Source organism: Castor canadensis, chromosome 9, assembly GCF_047511655.1.
Source record: "Castor canadensis chromosome 9, mCasCan1.hap1v2, whole genome shotgun sequence".
NCBI classification, from domain to species: domain Eukaryota; kingdom Metazoa; phylum Chordata; class Mammalia; order Rodentia; family Castoridae; genus Castor; species Castor canadensis.
Window position 1 is genome coordinate 45,963,120 of NC_133394.1, and position 22,896 is coordinate 45,986,015.

General features: G+C 38.3%; 1 protein-coding gene across 4 annotated transcripts in view; it reads left to right on the plus strand.

Moving 5' to 3' along the window:
• Ank2 (ankyrin 2) overlaps positions 1 to 22,667 on the plus strand; it is a 230,842-nt gene extending 208,175 nt beyond the window's left edge. For 2 of the 4 annotated variants that reach the window (XM_074041570.1, XM_074041573.1), the window contains 8 exons: positions 2,141 to 2,411; positions 3,963 to 4,254; positions 6,951 to 7,043; positions 7,519 to 7,602; positions 7,714 to 7,878; positions 8,794 to 8,976; positions 17,486 to 17,577; positions 20,387 to 22,667. In XM_074041570.1, the coding sequence (XP_073897671.1) occupies positions 2,141 to 2,411; positions 3,963 to 4,254; positions 6,951 to 7,043; positions 7,519 to 7,602; positions 7,714 to 7,878; positions 8,794 to 8,976; positions 17,486 to 17,577; positions 20,387 to 20,552 (1,346 nt within the window). In that variant the 3' untranslated portion in view covers positions 20,553 to 22,667. The remainder of the gene's footprint in view (positions 1 to 2,140; positions 2,412 to 3,962; positions 4,255 to 6,950; positions 7,044 to 7,518; positions 7,603 to 7,713; positions 7,879 to 8,793; positions 8,977 to 17,485; positions 17,578 to 20,386) is intronic. The other 2 variants (XM_074041571.1, XM_074041574.1) reach the window with 1 other exon arrangement.
• The last annotated feature ends 229 nt before the right edge of the window (positions 22,668 to 22,896 follow it).

Sequence of the window (22,896 nt, forward strand, 5' to 3'; positions counted from 1 at the left end):
TACTTCCTCTTAACTTTACGTCAGCAATTCTACAGACCTTTTGGGGCCTCCAGCCATTGGTCCTACTACATTTTTCGTATTAAATCTTCTCTAATTTATTCTCATTCACTTGCATGCTCAAGCTCAATCTCTCTCTCTCTCTCTCTCTCACTCTCTTCCCCCACTTTCTCCCTCTTCCTTTATATTTTATGCCTTCTCTTCTTCCTTCAAACCTCCAACATGTCTCTTTTCCTCGTTTATTATTTATTCCTGGTTTCATATTTTCTAGAAAAATAGGATTATAAGAAATGTCCATATTCTTTCACTACAAAATCTACCAAGACGAGTGCTCTCTGCGCATATACTCTACCTTACCTCCTATTACACTAGATTAAATTGCCTTGTTTGTCTAAAGCCATTATCTCTTCTTTGAATTTCAACCCTTCTGATCAACCAATCAAGGTCTTCAGTCCTGCAGGTATCCATTCTGGCTTCTAACAACTGGACCATACCCGACAGCATTAAAACATACTTCAATAGGTTCCATGTTTAAAAACAAAACGCATCTCCTTTTCTTTCATATTCCGCTCCTGTTCCTCTCTTTCCCCTGTCTCGAGAACTGTCTCTATAAGCTACTTCAGTTCATCTTAATTGTTTCCTCATTGCTAAATTCATGGACAAATTTCAGTGTTCAGATTACTTCACCTCTTAATATTCAGGCACTGGCCTACTGCTTCTCTTTGTTTAGAAGGTAGACAATGGCCTTTGGTAGTTCATTCCTTGTTATCTCAATTTCCCTGCCTGTTTTACAGCTGCCCCAACTGTTCGTTATTTGTTATTTCACATTTGACACAAACAATTAATCCTTTCTTCTTAAACACTGTCTTCCTTCATTGCCCAGGATACCTCTCCTCATTTTTTTTCTTTCTACTTTACTGGTTATCCTCCTCAGTCTCATTTTCTGTGAATTCTGACTTCTCATAGATTTAATGATGATAAGTATTAATGTGCAATGAAAGTGTCACAGTTTATCCCACCCCTACCTCTCTTTCTCTCTCACTGTCCCCAGAAGCTTAGTCTCCTTGCTGTTTTCTGATACCTCAAGTACTCTGCTGCTGGTACTTTCTGTTCCCTCCACTCTGGAGTGTTCTTCACTCAAGTCAACAGAACCTTTTCCTCTTAATTTCCTAAGGTCACTTCTTAGGTATCACATCCTAAAGGGAGCTTTTCCTGCTTAGTCAATTCAAAACGCTAACCTTATTTACTCTGTATCTTTACTCTGGCTAACTTTTCTCTTAATCTTTAACATGAATATGCATCTGCAGAAACAGAAGCCCAGTAAGGGCAAGTGCTTTTTCTGTCTTGTTGTGTTTATACCCAGCATCTAAACAACACCTATTATATAGTCAATGCTTACATTCCTCATGGGAAAAGCTGTAGGCCCCTGCACCATTATCAGGGTAGAAAAAATAAAGCAGAGAAAGGTCTAGAATTAGAGACTAAAGTTAGGTGTAGTTGTCCAAACCTGCAGTCCCAATGCTCAGGAGACTGAGGCAGGAGGACCATGAGTTCACCTATTTGTTGAGTGAATAAAAAAATAGAAGAATGTCATTTACTCTCCTGCTAAACATCTTTCAGTGATTCCACTCTATTATGGGTATAGTGACATTCTGAAACCTGGCATAAGAGCCTCTACATAAAAAATTTACTAACAAAGGGGGTAATGGTGAGGATAAACCAAGTTAATCTTTACAGAGCACTGAGTAAATATTCAGAACATATTGGCTATTTATTATTATTATTGTTATTGACTCTCACTCTTGTTACCATTAGATTCTGTCTTGACTATCACAGTAGATGCCTGCTTGTCATTAGGTCCTGTTCAGACGTGCCACCTTCTGTACTTCCTCTTCAAATTCTTTATCACTGAGGATTGCACCTCCCACATTCACTGGCTGGCACCTGTGGCCCAGTCACTCTGCATTTGAACAGACTCTTCCCAGTTTGGGTTTCCCTAGGTGATCAGTGCCCTGCAGGCAGGCACAGTGTCTTGTTCATCTTTCTAACCCATGGGCCTATGTCAGGACATTGCACATAGTAATCACTTAATAAATATGTATTTAATATAGACGAGCTTTAATTTAAATTGTTCTCCCCTCAGGGTTCTCAGTACTGCAAGAGGAGCTCTGCACTGCCCGGCACCAGCAGAAGGAAGAACAAGTTGTTCCTAAAGATGGGGAGTCCTGTGATCACCCTCCCATTGTCTCCGAGGAAGACATCTCTGTCGGTTATTCCACTTTTCAGGATTGCATCCCCAAAACCGAGGGTGACAGCTCAGCAACACCACTCTCTCCCGAGATGCACAAAGAGCAAGTCCAACCAGATTTCTCAGGGAAGATGCAAGACCTGCCTGAAGATCAGGAGGAATACTTGTGAGTTCCAAAAGAAAATTGATCAAAAGTGCTTCCAAAGGAATAGCAAATATGGTAGGGGTGCTAGGCATATCCAGATAGGAATAGTTCTAAGTCATTTAAAAATGACCCACCTATAACAAATAGCAGAGCTACCAAAAGAAAAAAGAAAACTAAAACATTTAAGAGGTTTAGTTGTCACAGTGTTGTATGGTGCAGACCTGCTTTGTACTGCTTGAACAGCTCCTCAGTGCTTTGAGGATCTATTTCTTCATCTATAAATTTTGATAATTATGTTCAGGTTCCTCATTTCACAAGATCAAAAGTCAAAGGTAGGCCTGCAAGTACATTATTTGACATGTAAAATTTCATGTAGACAACACAGTTATTACTCATAGAACTACTGTACTTCATTTGCTCAGTAATGCTTCCAGCCCATACCTAAAGCTAACTATAGGACTATAACTGCAATACAAATTATTCACACAGAATAACAGACCATTCAAAAGAGGTGGGATGGGGTTAGAGAAAGAATGAGGAGGAAATTTCTAGATAGCTTCTGACTAAAGGTAGCTACAGAGCACAGTTTAGCTCAGAACTTGACCTAGGCTTTATGGAAACAAAGGAGAAAGAGAATCGCTTTGATGACACTGGTTGTTCAGACAAAGAAAACAGGTCATGAGAGAAGCAAACACATCCCTATCTCTGAAATCTGAGAACTGTGTGTCATGAGCTGACATCATAGCACTTCCTTTGTCATTGAGAGAGTTTTGTTCTCTGGTCACTGGAACACAAGAAGAGGGTAAAATGGATAATGAAACAATTTCTTCTTCCCCTCCTTCCACATCTATCCGTAAGATTCAAGGGAGAGTGTAAAGAAGAGGTAAGGAAGAAAGGATAAAGGAAAAGAGGGAAAGAAAAGGAGGGCCACCAGAGAAGCCCTTTGGGCATTTAATATCAATGGCGTGACAGAAAGTTACACTAAATACAGAAAAAAAAAAAAAAAAAGAGCAGAGAAAGCAAAGAAATTTTTGATTTAGGAATTGAGATTTTGAAAGGCTGCACTGGAATAACTTTGTGTATCAGTAGAAAACTCTTCAGTCTCAACAGATTCCTGTAGTAAATGGCAGTTTTTCAGAGGTAGAATAAAAATGTCCTTATAGCTATAACTATAACTATATTAACATGGGGATTTATTTCATTCTGACAAATTTTAATTCTTAATTCAAAAGCATTACCTACAAATCATTATGTAGAACTCCTCAAATCTTCAATATTGAAAAAAAAGATGAAATGATAATTTAGATACTTTGTGTAGGTTAGGAAATGATGATATATTTTAGGACAATTTTTGTCTTGAGAATATATCTCTTCATCAGTCCCATACCAATAAGCTGTAAATCTGTCCTACGTCTTACAGTATTACTTTTCTTCAAACTTCTTTCTTGGCCAAATATGCAAAACCTTGATTATCATGGACTGTGAGATCAGCTTTTTCTTCTCTTCCATTTCCCTTGCTTGAGCAGGACAAACGTAAATGCCTCTAGGTATAATCTGGCTTTTCCATTCCAGTGTGACAACCCCAGGAACAGAAGGGTCAGAGACTCAAAAGGCCACAGTGATACCTGGCTCTCCCAGCAAGATACCTGAAGAGATCAGCACCCCTTCTGAGGAGGAGAGGCTATACCTCCAGACCCCAACATCCAGCGAGCGGAGCGGCTCTCCCATTGTGCAAGAGCCTGAAGAGATTCCTGAGCCCCAAGAGGAGAGTTCTCCACAGAAAACCAGCCTTGTGATCGTGGAGTCTGCCAGTGACCAGCCACAGGCCTTTCAAGGACTTGAGGGAGATGCGGCTTTTGAAAAGGTCTGACTTTCTTCTCTGTTTCCTTGCCCACCTGTAACAAAGCTACAAACCTTCCAGTTCCATTTCTCCAACAACTTATTTTTTATTTAATAACCAAAAAGTTTGCCAGATTAATTATCCTGGATCATGGGAAGCCTTCCATCTCTTCCAAGTCTTAGAGCCAATGACTCTAGAGGAACTAGAGTTTCAACACCAGCTTTTGTATCATAAAAGCCAAGTTGTCATTGGACACACTTTTACTACTAAGAAAGAACTCTATAGTGAAGCAACAATCTGAGGTAGATTTGCAAGATTCATAAACTTGTGTGAAGGTTGGTGTCAGTGAATCCCAGGTAGGACTTCCAGTGCAGATGTGCTGGCTGGCAGCCCTGAGAGCTCAGCTTGTGATCAGTACACAAACTGTGGCTATCTGGTGGCCTTAGTTCCCAAAACACACTTCTCTCAATAGAGGAAGGATAATTTCCAAACTAGATTTCCTAAAACCTAGAAAGAGAACATTATGCCTAAACTTATTGATATTACTAAATGTACAAACACCTGATGGTGACATAAGATTATATCAGAATGTGTGTCTTTTGTCCTCAAGTGAGTTTTAAAGTTGCAAAGAGAGGTACTGACCATCTTAAGAGAGAGAATTTCTTTTCTCTCTCTCTATTTTTATGGAGATACAGGGGTTTGAACTCAGAGTCTTGCACTTGCTAGGCAAGTACTCTGTTACTTGAATCATGCTTCCAGCCAATTTTGCTTTAAGTTATTTTTCAGATAGGGTCTCAAATTTTTTCCTGGGCTGACCTCAGACTGCAATCCGTCTTTATCTATGCCTCCTATGTAGCTGGAATTATAAACAGCTCCACCACACCTGACTTTAAGAGATATATTTAAATTGTTTATTCTCAAAACATGGTCTCTATAGTTCATATACCTCAACATTAGTTGGGGAGCTTGATCTCTCTTTAGAATCAGAGGGAATCAATCCCAAAGAGTGGAGAGGGAGCAGAAATCTGCATTTAAAATAAGTCCCCAGCATTTCTCATCCACAGAGACATGTGAAAATCTATTTGAATTAAACTTAATGTGATTTAAATCAAATTAGATATCAATTTTCCTTTCAAATAGTAGTAGAGTTTCAAAGGCATTTTATGTTTAAAAGTGTTTTAAAAACATTACTATAAGACTTAGTAGTAAAAGATTTGTTGTATAAAAGAATTGAAATCTTTCAGAGGAAGAGGTAATACAACTTATTTTTGGGTTTAAGTCTGCATTTGTTTATATTCAGTCTGCAGGTAACGTCTGCTAGCAGGATTTATCTAAAATCACAACCAAAATTTGAAGAGTCTTACAAGTGACAACTGTGCCTCTATTTTGGCAGTTAAAGAATGAATTCATCCTCTGAATGGATTTTTATTCCACATTTGACTTTGCACAGAATTATTCTTCTCAAGTTTTTGGCTTAAATGAACACTAGTAAAATGTTTCATACACCATCAGGGCTTAAAAGTTACTGAATTTAGTCTGAGAACCCATAGACTCAGTGGAAGAGAGACTTGAAACAATTGTGAATTCATATATTTAATCTGTTCTGTGTATGTAAATCAACGTTGGCAAGTCATTCTTCATTCTGCCTACTTTATACAGGGCTGTCCCCCTACCTCTGATAAACTTCCTATGCTAACCCTCCTCTTCTCTTGACCCCCCACTTGGGCATCCAATTTCAGTTGCTATTCTTGTTGACCATATTTCTAGACATATTATATTTAAAGTAAAATTTGTTTTAGGATCTATATGTTTTTGCAGAGAAGATTGTAGAGCTATATAACTGGGTATTTTAAAATATGCTAAGCAAATTGAGTTGAGTTTTCTACTTAAAAAAATCATTCTAAGCCAGGCATTCCAAGTGTGATAGCACACATCTGTAATCCCAGCACACAAGAAGCTGAGGCAGGAGGATGGAAAGCTCAAGGCCAGCCTGGGCTACGTAATGACACCCTGTCTCAATATCATGCCTTTAGAAAAGAATGACTCCTAAATGGTAAAAAAGTATTCTTAGCTTCATCTCTGGCTATGGGCCACACCCATTAAATATGATTATTCTTTGCACCTATGCAAAATAAGGCTAATGTTATTCATACCCTGACTTTTTCTAATGCCAGAGAAATGTACTGCTAACTAGGTAATAGCTAGAGGAAATTTTGACTTCCTACAGAAAGTTCTGCTATAAACATGAGCTGTTTCTACACATGTGGATTAATAATCCCAAATCTGAACAATCAGCTATTTATTAGGAGTTTTAAGTACAAGGAGTCCTGTGAGAAAGGTATTTCTTTGGACAGTGTTTGGCAGATAGGTTCTCTGGTAACTCCTAGAATTACAGATTTTTTTTTTAATTCATTGAACAAAAAACCCTACATGCTATTGCAGTTTGAGACCATCGTGCACTTGCTTTTCCCCTACTGAGTTTTTCAACAAAGGCTCCATGAATGAGACTTTCAGAAAACAGTGTGATATAAAGCGCCAGCAGTGAAGTCATTCCTTGGCACACTAAAACAATGCTGCCAGGTATGGTGGCAGGTGCCTGTAATTCCAGCATTCAGGAGACTGAGGCAGAAGGACCATGAGTTTGAGACCAGCATAGGCTGCATAAAAAATTTAATTTTAAAAAGTAAAACAAAATCCCAATGCTTGCATGCTTCCACCAGGAGCTAACGGAGGAATTAGGGGAGCTGGAAGCCAGCTCTGATGACGAGGCGATGGTAACCACCAGGGTTGTCCGCCGGCGAGTGATTATTCAGGTACCAGCTGCTAAACTCCTGCACGTCAGGGACAGTTCTGTCCTTGCACCCTTAGAGAGTGAACAACCTGGAGCAATAAAGTCTTGGCATGCTCCTTGGGCAGTGCATGGTCACTCGAAAGCAGACCCTTAACGCCCCTGTTTTGTTTGTGAAGATATGCGGTGGTGATGACATTTCAGCCCTTCTGGGAGAGAACCAAAGAGCAGAGCAAGATATGGCTTGTTCAGTTCCACTCTTCTCGCTTATCTGTTTTTGTTGTTTGTTTGGTTTAAGTTTTACCTAACTTTGGCTAGATTCTGAGCATGACATTTCCCAACTGTTTTTCTATTAAACAAATGATCTGACAGGATTGTGCATCTCTGCAGTTCTTCCCAACACTGCCTTTGATTTTCTAACATCCCTCACATTAGAAGCACTTGGAAGTGGTTCCTCAGAATTGGTGCCAGTGAAATGACCCATTCTCTCAATTGTTTAGGGAGATGACTTGCCTGATATTCCCCCAGAAACTGTCACAGAAGAAGAATACACTGATGAGCATGGCCACACCGTGGTGAAGAAGGTACTGTCTCCAGTATCCTTGCATGGCTGATTTCAAACTTCCTGTTTACAATTTGGTACTGCCATGGTGCTGTAACTCAAAAGTAAGATACATCAATGAAATGTGTTCCAGGTTACTAGGAAAATCATTAGGAGGTTCATATCCCCTGATGGCACAGAGAAAGAAGAAATCACACTGCAGGGAACACCACAGGAACCTCTCACCATCGAGGATGGGGATGGCTATTCCAAAGTTATAAAACGTGTCATATTGAAGAGTGACACTGAACAGTCAGAGGTGAGGCCACCCAATTCTCCCAGTCTCCCTGAACAGGGAAGAGCAAATAGCTCAAAGAAGTTGAAGAGATTCTGTGTTCACCTTGGTTTTGCTTCTCCCTGTACATAGCAATCTGTGTGTAGCTGTGCATTCTTTTCTTTTCATGATTTGGTGTAATTTTTAAAATAACCATCAGGGTTTTTTTTTTTTTTGCCCTTTTCATTTCTATTTTCTATTTATTTCATCATTGGCCACAGTAGAAATCCAGATGTCAAATGTCACAAGCATAAAATCCCATTTGTTGGGTAGGTGTACGTTATGAATGCTTTGTGGTACATGGGCCTGAATGGCACAGCCCTTCTGAAGGTCAGGCTTCTGCAACTCAGGGTTACTAGAACCAAGATCCAGAAACTCCTTGACTTACAGTGTTTCTTTCTCAATTTTGGATACATGTTCACTCATCTTTGTGATGTACAGTTTGTGAAATTCTCACTGTTTGACATTTATTGGTATCCTCAAAATCTTATTCTTATGAGATTATTTAGAAATCTACTTTTTGTTTTTCCTTAACTTCAAATTCCTCCTTTGGGGGTTCATGTTAGCTTCCTAGTGGAACCGAAACCATGTAGATGAGGGAAAAGAGAGTTCAACACAGACTTCTGGGCCTTCATTGCCTGAGTGGTCAGTTTCTTATGAAACTGACTAATAAATTTTTATTCAAAAATGTATTTAAACTTATTCAAAAATTAGTGCTATGAAGATAGTCATTAAGTAGACATCACCAATTGATTATAGTTTTCTTCAAAAATACCAGATTCTAGAAGGTCAGTATGAAATATTATAGTTGTTTGGTTATGCTTTTTGGCACAGAAAATTTCATTATTTGTTGCATTTTTGCAGTCAGAAATTGTACATTGTGTGTCCTTCATTCATTAGGTAACTTTGTCTGAACCCAGCATTTTGTCGAGTACCTCACAATTTCAGGCTGAACCAGTAGAAGGCCGTAGAGTCAGCAAAGTTGTTAAAAGAACTATGGTGCGTGGAGAGAGGATGGAGAAGCACCTGGGGGATTCTAGGTTAGCCAGTGATCTTCCTTCTGCCAAAGATGACTTTGAAGAGGTATAGAAGCATCATTTCATCTTTTTAATGACATGTATTTTATGTTTGCTTTGAGTTTGAAAATTGTTATTATGTCATTTCATATGCAAATTCATTAAAGGGGTGCAGAATTATTCAAGAGCCTACGTTTTCTGTTTGAATGACTTCTACAGTGAGTCACTGTTTTCCTCAGGCTATGGTGTTCATCCACACCACCCTAAGAGCTTTTAAAAATTCACACGTGCTGAGTCAGTGTCTGAATGTCCGGAATGGTCATGATTGTGTATCTTGTTTAACTCCGGGCTTCATGCTTGCTAGGCAGGCACTCTACCATATAAACCATCCTGCCAGCAAGCTATGTATCTTGTTTAAGATTTGCAGAAATGTCCTGCACTCCCAATTCATAAGGCAAAGAAATAAAGATGTTGCAAATTATCTTTACAAGCTAATACGCTCAATATTGGCAAGGATGGGCATTAAAGAAAATTTAGATACATTGTGTATCTGTTAATTTAAAAAAGTATTTATAGTTATTTAAATTCTGGTTCTCACCAATTAGGAAATGGGTCCACAGTAGCAGATCCAAAGACCCTTGTTAGGATCCTAAACTCAAAAAATTCCAAAATTCAAAACAAATTTTCTACGTTAGTAGCAACTTAATTTGACTTGGCATAATTTGTATGGGTTTCAACACAAAATTTGACATGAACTGGCATCAAACTATGGTGATGTGAAGATATTCCTTATAGTAAAAATGTATATGTTTTGCTGTTAATGTAAGTTGGGTTTAATTATGGAATGCTGTCTCTACCGCCTCTGGGATATCAGTGATATGCACTGTTTATATTATATCAACTTTCGAAAATCTAAATTTTGAAATACAGCTGGTCCAAGAGTTTTGACAAAGGGATTGCAGACATGTGTTAATAACTCCAAAATATTTTTGTTGTTGAAATATTTTGAAGTTAACTGTGTAGGGATAGCCACCATTACACTCACATAGCAGCATTTTCAAAAAGTACCCTCACAACATATTTTGAAATTACCTATGAATGTATTTGGATATTACAGACAAGCTTTATTCAAATATTTTCAGTTCTTTACATTTGACAGCTAGCAGCAACTTTGCATATTCAAGAGGTGAGTTCTCTGAGTTAAACACACTGGACTTTGTTTCTGTGTTTTTGTCTCTGGTATTTTTTTTTTCATTTTTCTTTTATTATTCATATGTGTATACAAGGCTTGGTTTATTTCTCCCCCCTGCCCCCACCCCCTCCCTTACCACCCACTCCACCCCCTCCCGCTCCCCCCCTCAATACCCAGCAGAAACTATTTTGCCCTTATCTCTAATTTTGTTGTAGAGAGAGTATAAGCAATAATAGGAAGGAACAAGGGGTTTTGCTGGTTGAGATAAGGACAGCTATACAGGCCATTGACTCACATTGATTTCCTGTGCGTGGGTGTTACCTTCTAGGTTAATTCTTTTTAATCTAACCTTTTCTCTAGTACCTGGTCCCCTTTTCCTATTGGCCTCAGTTGCTTTAAGGTATCTGCTTTAGTTTCTCTGCATTAAGGGCAACAAATGCTAGCTAGTTTTTTAGGTGTCTTACCTATCCTCACCCCTCCCTTGTGTGCTCTCGCTTTTATCATGTGCTCATAGTCCAATCCCCTTGTTGTGTTTGCCCTAGATCTAATGTCCACATATGAGGGAGAACATACGATTTTTGGTTTTTTGAGCCAGGCTAACCTCACTCAGAATGATGTTCTCCAATTCCATCCATTTACCAGCGAATGATAACATTTCGTTCTTCTTCATGGCTGCATAAAATTCCATTGTGTATAGATACCACATTTTCTTAATCCATTCGTCAGTGCTGGGGCATCTTGGCTGTTTCCATAACTTGGCTATTGTGAATAGTGCCGCAATAAACATGGATGTGCAGGTGCCTCTGGAGTAACAGTCTTTTGGGTATATCCCCAAGAGTGGTATTGCTGGATCAAATGGTAGATCGATGTCCAGCTTTTTAAGTAGCCTCCAAATTTTTTTCCAGAGTGGTTGTACTAGTCTACATTCCCACCAACAGTGTAAGAGGGTTCCTTTTTCCCCGCATCCTCGCCAACACCTGTTGTTGGTGGTGTTGCTGATGATGGCTGTTCTAACAGGGGTGAGGTGGAATCTTAGTGTGGTTTTAATTTGCATTTCCTTTATTGCTAGAGATGGTGAGCATTTTTTCATGTGTTTTCTGGCCATTTGAATTTCTTCTTTTGAGAAAGTTCTGTTTAGTTCACATGCCCATTTCTTTATTGGTTCATTAGTTTTGGGAGAATTTAGTTTTTTAAGTTCCCTGTATATTCTGGTTATCAGTCCTTTGTCTGATGTATAATTGGCAAATATTTTCTCCCACTCTGTGGGTGTTCTCTTCAGTTTAGAGACCATTTCTTTTGATGAACAGAAGCTTTTTAGTTTTATGAGGTCCCATTTATCTATGCTATCTCTTAGTTGCTGTGCTGCTGGGGTTTCATTGAGAAAGTTCTTACCTATACCTACTAACTCCAGAGTATTTCCTACTCTTTCTTGTATCAACTTAAGAGTTTGGGGTCTGATATTAAGATCCTTGATCCATTTTGAGTTAATCTTGGTATAGGGTGATATACATGGATCTAGTTTCAGTTTTTTGCAGACTGCTAACCAGTTTTCCCAGCAGTTTTTGTTGAAGAGGCTGCTATTTCTCCATCGTATATTTTTAGCTCCTTTGTCAAAGATAAGTTGCTCATAGTTGTGTGGCTTCATATCTGGATCCTCTATTCTGTTCCACTGGTCTTCATGTCTGTTTTTGTGCCAGTACCATGCTGTTTTTATTGTTATTGCTTTGTAATATAGTTTGAAGTCAGGTATTGTAATACCTCCTGCATTGTTCTTTTGACTGAGTATTGCCTTGGCTATTCGTGGCCTCTTGTGTTTCCATATAAATTTAACAGTAGATTTTTCAGTCTCTTTGATGAATGTCATTGGAATTTTGATGGGAATTGCATTAAACATGTAGATTACTTTTGGGAGTATAGACATTTTTACTATGTTGATTCTACCAATCCATGAGCATGGGAGATCTCTCCACTTTCTATAGTCTTCCTCAATCTCTTTCTTCAGAAGTTTATAGTTTTCCTTGTAGAGGTCTTTCACATCTTTTGTTAGGTTTACACCTAGGTATTTGATTTTTTTTGAGGCTATTGTAAATGGAATTGTTTTCATACATTCTTTTTCCGTTTGCTCATTGTTAGTGTATAGAAATGCTAATGATTTTTCTATGTTGATTTTATATCCTGCTACTTTGCTATAGCTATTGATGATGTCTAGAAGCTTCTGAGTAGAGTTTTTTGGGTCTTTAAGGTATAGGATCATGTCGTCTGCAAATAGGGATATTTTGACAGTTTCTTTACCTATTTGTATTCCTTTTATTCCTTCTTCTTGCCTAATTGCTCTGGCTAGGAATTCCAGTACTATGTTGAATAGGAGTGGAGATAGTGGGCATCCTTGTCTGGTTCCTGATTTTAGAGGGAATGGTTTTAATTTTTCTCCGTTAAGTATAATGCTGGCTGTAGGTTTGTCATATATAGCTTTTATAATGTTGAGGAACTTTCCTTCTATTCCTAGTTTTCTTAGAGCTTTTATCATGAAATGATGTTGGATCTTATCAAAGGCTTTTTCTGCATCTATTGAGATGATCAAGTGGTTTTTGTCTTTGCTTCTGTTAATGTGGTTTATTACGTTTATTGATTTTCGTATGTTGAACTACCCCTGCATCCCTGGGATGAAGCCTACCTGGTCGTGGTGAATAATCTTTTTGATGTGTTGCTGAATTCGATTTGCCATTATTTTGTTGAGGATTTTTGCATCAATGTTCATTAAGGAGATTGGCCTATAGTTCTCCTTTTTGGAGGTGTCTTTGCCTGGTTTTGGGATAAGTGTAATAGTGGCTTCATAAAATGTGTTTGGCAGTTTTCCTTCCCTTTCTATTTCATGGAACAGTTTAAGGAGGGTTGGTATCAGTTCTTCTTTAAAGGTCTGATAGAATTCAGCAGAGAATCCATCAGGTCCTGGACTTTTCTTTTTGGGGAGACTCTTGATTGCTGCTTCAATTTCATTTTGTGTTATAGGTCTATTCAGGTGATTAATTTCCTCTTGGTTCAGTTTTGGATGATCATATGTATCTAGAAATCTGTCCATTTCTTTTAGATTTTCAAATTTATTTGAATATAGGTTCTCAAAGTAGTCTCTGATGATTTCCTGGACTTCCATGGTGTTTGTTGTTATCTCCCCTTTTGCATTCCTGATTCTACTAATTTGGGTTTTTTCTCTCCTCATTTTAGTCAGGTTTGCCAGGGGTCTATTGATCTTGTTTATTTTTTCAAAGAACCAACTTTTTGTTTCATTAATTCTTTGTATGGTTTTTTTGGTTTCTATTTCATTGATTTCAGCTCTTATTTTTATTATTTCTCTCCTTCTATTTGTTTTGGGATTTGCTTGTTCTTGTTTTTCTAGGAGTTTGAGATGTATCATTAGGTCATTGATTTGGGATCTTTCAGTCTTTTTAATATATGCACTCATGGCTATAAACTTTCCTCTCAAGACTGCCTTAGCTGTGTCCCATAGGTTCCGGTAGGTTGTGTTTTCATTTTCATTGACTTCCAGGAACATTTTAATTTCCTCTTTTATTGCATCGATGATCCATTCTTCATTAAGTAATGAGTTATTTAGTTTCCAGCTGTTTGCATGTTTTTTGTCTTTACTTTTGTTGTTGAGTTCTACTTTTACTGCATTGTGGTCAGATAGTATGCATGGTATTATTTCTATTTTCTTATATTTGCTGAAACTTGCTTTGTGCCCTAGGATATGATCTATTTTGGAGAAGGTTCCATGGGCTGCTGAGAAGAATGTATATTGTGTAGAGGTTGGATGAAATGTTCTGTAGACATCTACTAGGTCCACTTGATCTATTGCATATTTTAGATCTTGGATTTCTTTATTGAGTTTTTGTTTGGATGACCTATCTATTGATGATAATGAAGTGTTAAAGTCTCCCACAACCACTGTGTTGGTGTTTATATATGCTTTTAGGTCTTTCAGGGTATGTTTGATGAAATTGGGTGCGTTGACATTGGGTGCGTACAGATTGATGATTATTATTTCCTTTTGGTCTATTTCCCCTTTTATTAGTATGGAATGCCCTTCTTTATCTCGTTTGATCAATGTAGGTTTGAAGTCTACTTTGTCAGAGATAAGTATTGCTACTCCTGCTTGTTTTCGGGGGCCATTGGCTTGGTAAATCTTCTTCCAGCCTTTCATCCTAAGCATATGCTTATTTCTGTCGGTGAGATGAGTCTCCTGTAAGCAACAAATTGTTGGATCTTCTTTTTTAATCCATTTTGTCAAACGGTGTCTTTTGATGGGTGAATTAAGTCCATTAACATTAAGTGTTAGTACTGATAGGTATGTGGTGATTCCTGCCATTTAGTTATCTTAGTTGTTTGAAGGTTTGATTGTGTGTACCTAACTTGATGTTACTCTCTACTGTCTTGCTTTTTCTTATCCTGTGGTTTGGTGCTGCCTGCCTTTTCATGGTTAAGTTGGGTGTCACTTTCTGTGTGCAGGATCCCTTGCAGAATCTTTTGTAATGGTGGCTTTGTGGTCACATATTGTTTTAGTTTCTGCTTATCATGGAAGACTTTTATTGCTCCATCTATTTTGAATGATAGCTTTGCTGGGTAGAGTGTCCTGGGGTTGAAGTTATTTTCATTCAGTGCCCGGAAGATCTCACCCCACGCTCTTCTTGCTTTTAATGTTTCTGTTGAGAAGTCTGCTGTGATTTTGATGGGTTTACCTTTGTATGTTACTTGTTTTTTCTCTCTTGCAGCCTTCAATATTCTTTCCTTAGTTTCTGAACTTGTTGTTTTAATGATGATATGTCGTGGAGTAGTTCTATTTTGATCTGGTCTGTTTGGTGTCCTGGAGGCCTCTTGCATTTGTATGGGAATATCTTTCTCTAGATTTGGGAAATTTTCCGTTATTATTTTGTTGAATATATTACGCATTCCCTTCGCTTGCACCTCTTCTCCTTCTTCGATGCCCATGTTTCTCAAGTTTGGTCTTTTGATGGAGTCAGTGAGTTCTTGCATTTTCTTTTCACAGGTCTTGAGTTGTTTAATTAATAGTTCTTCAGTTTTTCCTTTAATTACCATTTCATCTTCAAGTTCTGAGATTCTGTCTTCTGTTTGTTCTATTCTGCTGGATTGGCCTTCCGTTTTGTTTTGCAGTTCTGTTTCGTTCTTTTTTCTGAGGTTTTCCATATCCTGGCTGTTTTCTTCTTTATTGTTGTCTGTTTTTGTCCTGAGTTCATTTATCCATTTATTCATTGTGTTCTCTCTTTCACTTTGGTGTTTATACAGTGCTTCTATGGTTTCCTTTATTTCTTCTTTTGCTTTTTCAAATTCTCTATTTTTATTGTCTTGGAATTTCTTGAGTGTCTCCTGTACATTTTGGTTGACCCTATCCAGTATCATCTCTATAAAATTCTCATTGAGTACTTGTAGTATGTCTTCTTTTAAATTATTCTTGTAGGCTTCATTGGGTCCTTTGGCATAGTTTATCTTCATTTTGTTGGAGTCTGGCTCTGAGTTTCTGTTCTCTTCATTCCCCTCTGGTTCCTGTACTAATTTTTTGCTGTGGGGAAACTGGTTTCCTTGTTTTTTCTGTCTTCCTGTCATTGTCCTTGGTGTTGTTACTGTCCCTGTACTGTGTGTAATTAAGTATTTTCTAGCTTGTAATAATAACAATGGTAATATTGAGAATGGAAGAGTGAGCTGAGATGGAAAGCAAGAAGTTAAAGAAAAGGGGAAAACAAATATACAGACAAGAGGGAGAAAGCAGAACAAGGTATCAGACAAGAGAGTTTCAAAGGTATAAACAGGGAGTGTTAGTGTACTAATCGACAGTAAACTGAACAGACAATAGAGTGACAGAGAGAGGATTGAAAATCAAAGATAAAAAAATTAAAAATAAGTATATGAAAGTAATATCTATTTATAAAAATGAATTAAAATAAAATGGAAAATAGAAAATTAAAAAAAAAAAAAAAAACTTCCAAGTTTATATGCAATGCAATTTCAGTCTTAATAATTTGGATGTCCGTCTCAATCTCCAGTCCTGGAGTTGGTGCCTCAGATGTTGTTCTGTAGTTGTCTCATCAAAGGGGATGCATAAAGTAGAACAAAACTACACTCACACACACACAGAAGATAAAAAAAAAAAAAAAAAAGTCCCACCAAGTGTCCCCAGTTCAAATGCAATACAGTTTCAGTAAGTTTTTCGGCTTGCAGGTGTAATTCGGTTGTTCTCTCATCAAAAGTAGGGAGACAAAGAAGAAAAAGCGTCTGGAGGCAGTTCTGAGAGTGGTATCTGCAACTGTGGCTTGCCTGCCTGCTGCTCTCAGCCTGTAGCTGGCGGCGTTATTTATGCAGATCTCTGGGGTGAGCTAGCACTCACCTGGTCCCACAGGCTTTGTTTGCTCAGAGTTCTGTGCAGCGGCCTCTGCTACAGGCTTTCCCCTTTGCAAGCACTGGGAAAGATGCCACTGCCCTGCGTTGTCAGGCCTGGGTGTTTATTTACAGTTCATGTGGGAGGTGGGTCTTCCCTCCTCTCACAAGCGTCCCCGCTCCTGGTTGCTGGCGCGCCCCGCTCCCGCCAGAGCCTCTCCGGCCCGCCCGGCTCGTTTATTTACAGTCCCGGGAAGGATTCCCTTCCCCCAATCTTCAGCGCTCAGGACGCCCCACCCTCTTTCCAGCGTGTCTTAACTGTTCTTATTGCTTAGTACTCAGTTTCTCTTTTTTTCCTGGGTGGAGGTCAGTCTGTCCAGGGGGCTATGCTGCTCTGGCCCAGGCTTGTCTGTGGGGGAACCGCGGTACCGCGAAGCTCACCTGGTCCGCGTCTTCCCAAGCCGTATGGGCGCCGGCCACTGGCGGCCCTGGGGGCCCTCCTCGGTTCTCAGTTTAACGTGAAGTGGAGATTCTCTGCGCCGGCTGGAGATGTGGAGGGGTCAAAGTTATGCCTTTTCTCGGTGATTATGCCTGCAAAGTGTGTCTCCAGCGTCTCTCCAAGATTTCACTATAGGAGGCTCGCTTTCTGCTTCCTACCTCTAGCCGCCATCTTGGAATTCTCCTCTGGTATTATTTTATCATTAGTATCTCCATGACAGGAAGGAGTAGAATGAGGTAAGGAGGAAATAAAGTCAGTCAGCATGGATGTTAGTTAGCAGATTTTCTAAAGTAATATAAAAAATTTCCCTCACAAGTGGGAGGAATTTTAAGGGACTTGCTAAATAAAATTCAATACTTACATTAGCTCCTAGACGTTATTTTCATTTATCCATTCAAATATATCTTTTCACACTGACAATGAATTAGCGAAGCTGTGGATTGTTTTAAAGTCTGTGGTTTATGACGAGCTGTGTCTTGTTTTCCTTTTTTCTTACCTCAGGCTTTGAGTTATACAGGTAGCCCTATGAAGGTCCACGTCCCCAGTTTAGTAGAGAATGAAATCCTGAAAGAGGATGGATCAATAATTAAAAGGTTTGGGTTAGCATGGGGTGATGTTTTACTAACTAACACTATTAAATATTTTTTTCCAATTTTAAGAAAAGAAGGGCAGAGCTGGGACATAACCTTAAAACTCCTTGGTTGCTATGGATTGTTGTGTATTGTAAAGCTTTGGTTAGGTGGTGGATCTGTTGTTTTGTCGCTCCTGGAGAGTCTAGTGTGGCGCAGAGACAGTGACACATGTGCTTACACAATCTGACTTCCTGGGGTTTAGCAAGTCACCAGTATATTTGAAGCCAAGCAACTGGGGACTCCCACTGTGTTGAGAGATTTGGAGGGCAGAGGAAAGGGAATCAAATAAATTGATCACAAATTAATTTTGTGGTCGGATAAATTCAGCTAAGTCCTAGCCAGTCATTATTTAGAAGGGCACATGCTTTTAATTTTTACACACTGTTTCATGACTCTGCATGAGAGTGGCAAATAACATAAGCATGCCTTTGACACCAGGAACCTGAATGTATACAGCAGTGCTGAAACCAGGGGCTTTAGTAAGCTAAGCAAGTGTAGAAAAATGATAAGTTGTACTTTCTGTGCATGTAGAAGTGTGCTGGCTGCAAGGCATTCTGGGCTGCCCTGTTTCTGTCACAGATTTGATGCATAAACTTGGGCCCCCTTCCTGTGGTTTCTTTCACTTCTCTTTGATCCTCTAGCAACACTGTAAGTATCAGGATTAATAAAATGTTCTCAGCTTCTCAGGGAAAAAGACACAATGGAAACTAAGTTACTCTGGTGCTTTTCATTTCACTGAAAAGAAAAGAAAAATGATCATTTATAGTACTCTGCAAGGTTATTTTAAGCTTCTAGAACATAATAATTAGAACAGCAAAATTAAAGGTTTTGTCACAATTCCACCCTCCAATCAAATGTGAAAAACAGCAGCAGCAAGGAATTTAAAAGAGTGTAATTGCTGTCTTAGGACTTTAAAAATGCTACATGAATTAAGACAAAATGCTTTTTATATTCTGAACATTTTAGTTTTTATCCAGTTATTCAGATGACACTATGCACACACCCCCCCCCCCCCATTTACTCTAGTGTCACAGGATCTTTAAATTGGAGTAGATTTGGAGGTCAATTTGAAGTTCTACATTATAGCTGTTCAATTCAAAGCCAATGATTTAGGTAGTCTGAATTCCCACAGCTAGTCATTCATGGAGCTCTATTTGTGGTGAGTATCACTTAATCTTACCAATTGCTGTAGGCATTCGATCATATATGTGTGTATATTCATAAGTGTGTCCATCTGCATACACATGCAGAAAATACAGGAAAATGTCCTGTGAAAGAGGCCCATCCTGTGACATTCCTTCTCCTAACTCTTGTCAGAAATAGATATGTTTTGTAGAAAAAAAGTAATGATGCTGAATAGTTAAGAAAAGCACAATCAGATTTCAACCATTGCAATCAACTTTGACCACTTCATCAAGAGGAACGAATTTAAGTTTTGCCTTCAAATGCAAAATAATTCAAGTCAGTAAAGGAGAAAGTAAGCGAATGAGAGAGAACAAGGGAGAAAGAAACAAGGATGTCCAAAAGAAACCCAAAAGTACAATCATAATGATCTTAATGAATGTGTAGAGGAATTGGGAGATGGACAGAACTTCTACCTCCTAGACATTACAAATACATAAGCAGAGTGCTGGCTCAGGCCACTTAGCACTTGTCCTTCCCTCTGCTGGTTTTAAGTGAAGATGCTCTGCTCAGTGGTTATGGACGTAGGCTTGGGAATCCTGGACTCTTGGTTCCACAGGATGCTAAACTGCTTTTTTAAAGAAAAATTAGGGGATGTTACTTAAATTATCTAAGACTGACTTCCCATTATTTGTTATGGTGACTGTACCTAACACAGGACACACTCATCACGTATTTGTGGAATGAAAATTTGTATTTTACAAATAGATAATGAACAGAGAGTGAACAAATTGTAATACAACCATATTCAAGTAGAGCTGCAAGAAAATAGTAGTATGCAATATAATGGTCTCTTTTCTCAAGTAAACACAGTCTGAGTAACAAAAAAGCATTAGATTACTGAATGACAGCTCGGTGTACTGAAGAACCAAAGTAAGTGGAGTCCTAAAAATACAGAAGTGTATTTCTCTCAGTAGTCTTCTTCTCTTCCCTCCCTCCTCGTCTCCACAGAAATTGTGGAGGCCTCTTGTTATTATTCACTTTTTTTTATATTGATATAAAAATATTTTAGTTTTTAAACAGGGAAACATTCTATTCGAGCATAATTTGGGGAAATTGGGTTGGGATGTGACTCTTAGGATTAAACTGTTAGCTAACTGGTTTTTAAAATTTTTTAAAAAATTTTATCGTTTTTACATTTACTTACATAGCTAATGTGTTTTTAATAAGTTAAATTAAAAATTTTTTCTCAGCCAGTCAAAAGGTGCTTGTGGAATCATTATTTCAGGATGAACCAGGCTCCTTTAGATCAATGCAACTTAGTCAAAATATAAACAAAGGTTATAATTTCTTTTTGAGAGAATCATATTAAAACATGTTTTCATTTATTTGAAGTATTTCTTAAAGATTTAAAAACTGTTCCTGAAAACACACTTTTTAAAGTCTTATGAGTTGTTTTAGAGAGGGGATCTTTGTTTAAAAGAAAGGAATGAAAAGATATATATACGTATACTAATTGCTTGGTGTGGAATTATCTAGAAATAAGGCAGGAAGTACTTTCATGTCATGACTGCCCTCTAATCTAGCAGCTCCCTTTTTCACAGTGAAGAAAGAGCCTAATTCTCTTCTGCCTTTTTTTTTTTTCCAGGACAACAATGAGTAAAGCCAGTACACAGAAGAGGGCTGTAGTGAAGGACCAGCATGGGAAATGCACTGACTTGGAGCACCTGGAGGATGTACCAGAAGCACTAGACCAGGACGACCTCCAGCGTGATCTCCAGCAGCTCCTTCGGCATTTCTGCAAGGAGGACTAGAAGCAAGAGGCCAAATGAGGGGCTGCCCAGTTCTCACACCAGAAACCAACCACACATTCACTCAATATGCAACTTTCCATGTCCTTAGAGGAATGACCTAACTGGCCTAATTAGTGGGATTCCCTTGACATTTCCACTGTTAGCAAATATACAGCTTTTTATTTTAGTTTTTCCCCAATCCTCTTTAACTATAAGCTAATTTGTGACCAAAGATAGCATCCTTCATTTGGGATGCTGTATCCACTACTTTGTGTCTGTGCTAACCTGGGAAGTGGTCACCTCCATTGTTCTTTGCTTCTGCGTAAGTTCCATGAAAATTCATTGCTCAGAAGAACTTCACCTGCAGACCTCTTCATGTGACATACAGAGGAATCCTCCCAAGGGATATCTGTGTACAATGTATATAGCTGAAACGCTCAGATAAACAGCACATTAAAATTAAGAACCACTGCCTGTCATAACGACACTGGGCGTCATGAAATAAAAGGCCTCTAGAAATTGCTCAACAATGGTTAATTAGGCTATTGCTAACACAATCGGATATTAACACAGTTCTCCTGCAAATGAAGCACTTCAGACCTATGATGTCCTTAGAACTTCCAGAGTAGCCATTGCTCCTAATCAAAGATGGGTTAACAATCTTGAAGAACTATCCTCACTAAGAAGTGATTGCTGGTGCTGCCATAATTTATGACTCTCCAACAGCCACTGAGGGAGAGGATGAAGGGAGCAGAGGCAAAGAGATTGAACAATGAGGTATTCTGTTGCTAGAAGCCATATCCTGTGGCCTTCTAGCATCTTCAGGTCTTTTAGATTTTGGACATGTTGGCAGGGTATTTTAAAAGCTATATCTACTGTAGTTTTCCAGTTTTCACTGCTGCTTTAGCAAACCACGCTGTCTTACTGGTGGTACTTTCTTCTGGCCACTGTACTGTAGATAATTCATTGGAAATAAGATTTACCCACTACACAAAAGGTTAAACTCCTTCGAGATGTTGGAGTGGTTTCTTTTTTCTTTTTTTGTCTCTAGGTTTATATCTTCTCTAATACCTGCATGTGGTACTTAAAAGTCAAAATCACAGTCAAAACCCCTCTTCTAATCACATTAATGGTTTTCATTTTTTTCACCCAGAGTGAACACTTTTTACTTTCTAGCTAAGTCTGTTTTTCAGCTTGCAGACAAGATTGAGAAATCCTTTGAAAATTTGGTTTTGGTTAAAATTATTGGTTTATTTATTGGAAATCCAAACTCCCTTGGAAACTCCTAAGTGCATTTGTGCACTTTCTGTTTGTTTGTTTCAAGAAGGGACTGTAACAATCTGAACGATTTCGCATTCTATTTCTTATTCATCTGGTGGTGGAAGCTGTGTAGCATTTTAACATATATATAGTCACAAATATATTCATATAAACAGTATACATTTTGAATCAGTTATTTGTTAAAGAAAAATATATTCAATGAAGATGGAATTAAAAAAAATACAGAGTCTATCCTCCAGGGATTGAACTTTTTCCAATTCTATCTGGTCTTTTCCTGTTGTGCAAAAATGACTCATTGCTCCGAATGGCAAAAACAAATGTGACAAACAATGACACTTCATCACTTAAAGTAATGTTGCCAAGAGAGAAAATTTCCTGGGAGGGAGGTTTCCCATGAGCCAAGTCTCTAAGCTTCAAACGCTAGCACTTTTTGGCAGTTGGATAGGAAATACAGCATTTTTTGGCAGCCAAAAGGAGAGAGGCCTGTGGTGAAGCTTTTTGAGACGCACGATGGCCTTCTCATCCAAACGTTCACTGGAGCTAAGAAAAGCATTTCTGTTGTGTTATTTGCAGTGCAGATGATGTCTGTGTAGCAACATAATGGTTATTTCACCTTTTTATTTTTTGGATTTTGGTTTTTGCTGTGTTATCAAAAAACTTGAATACTGTGAGAAGAAGTGAATTTTCAGTTGATGAATCAGCATCTTGTTCCCATGGTGATAACACTAATTGAATATATCTATGAGGGCATGTATTAGTTAATGGAAAAAAAATACAACACTAACAATACATAGCTGCAATGTCGTACAATGGCTGATTTAATTAAATAAAATGTACAAGTGTTAAATGTGGTAACAGCGATTGGTTCTTCTTTATCGTAAATCTCTGATCTCAAGAGAACAAGAAATTATTAAAGAGATGAGATAGATTTGAAGCCAACAGAAAGACAAAATTTTTCTTTTCTTTATTTATTTTTATTTAGTAACCGTGGACCCAGCACTGGGATAAACAGAAAATCTGTCTTGGCCCTCAAGGAACTTTTATTGTTAGTGGTACATATCAGGGGGCATCAAGGATGTGGTTT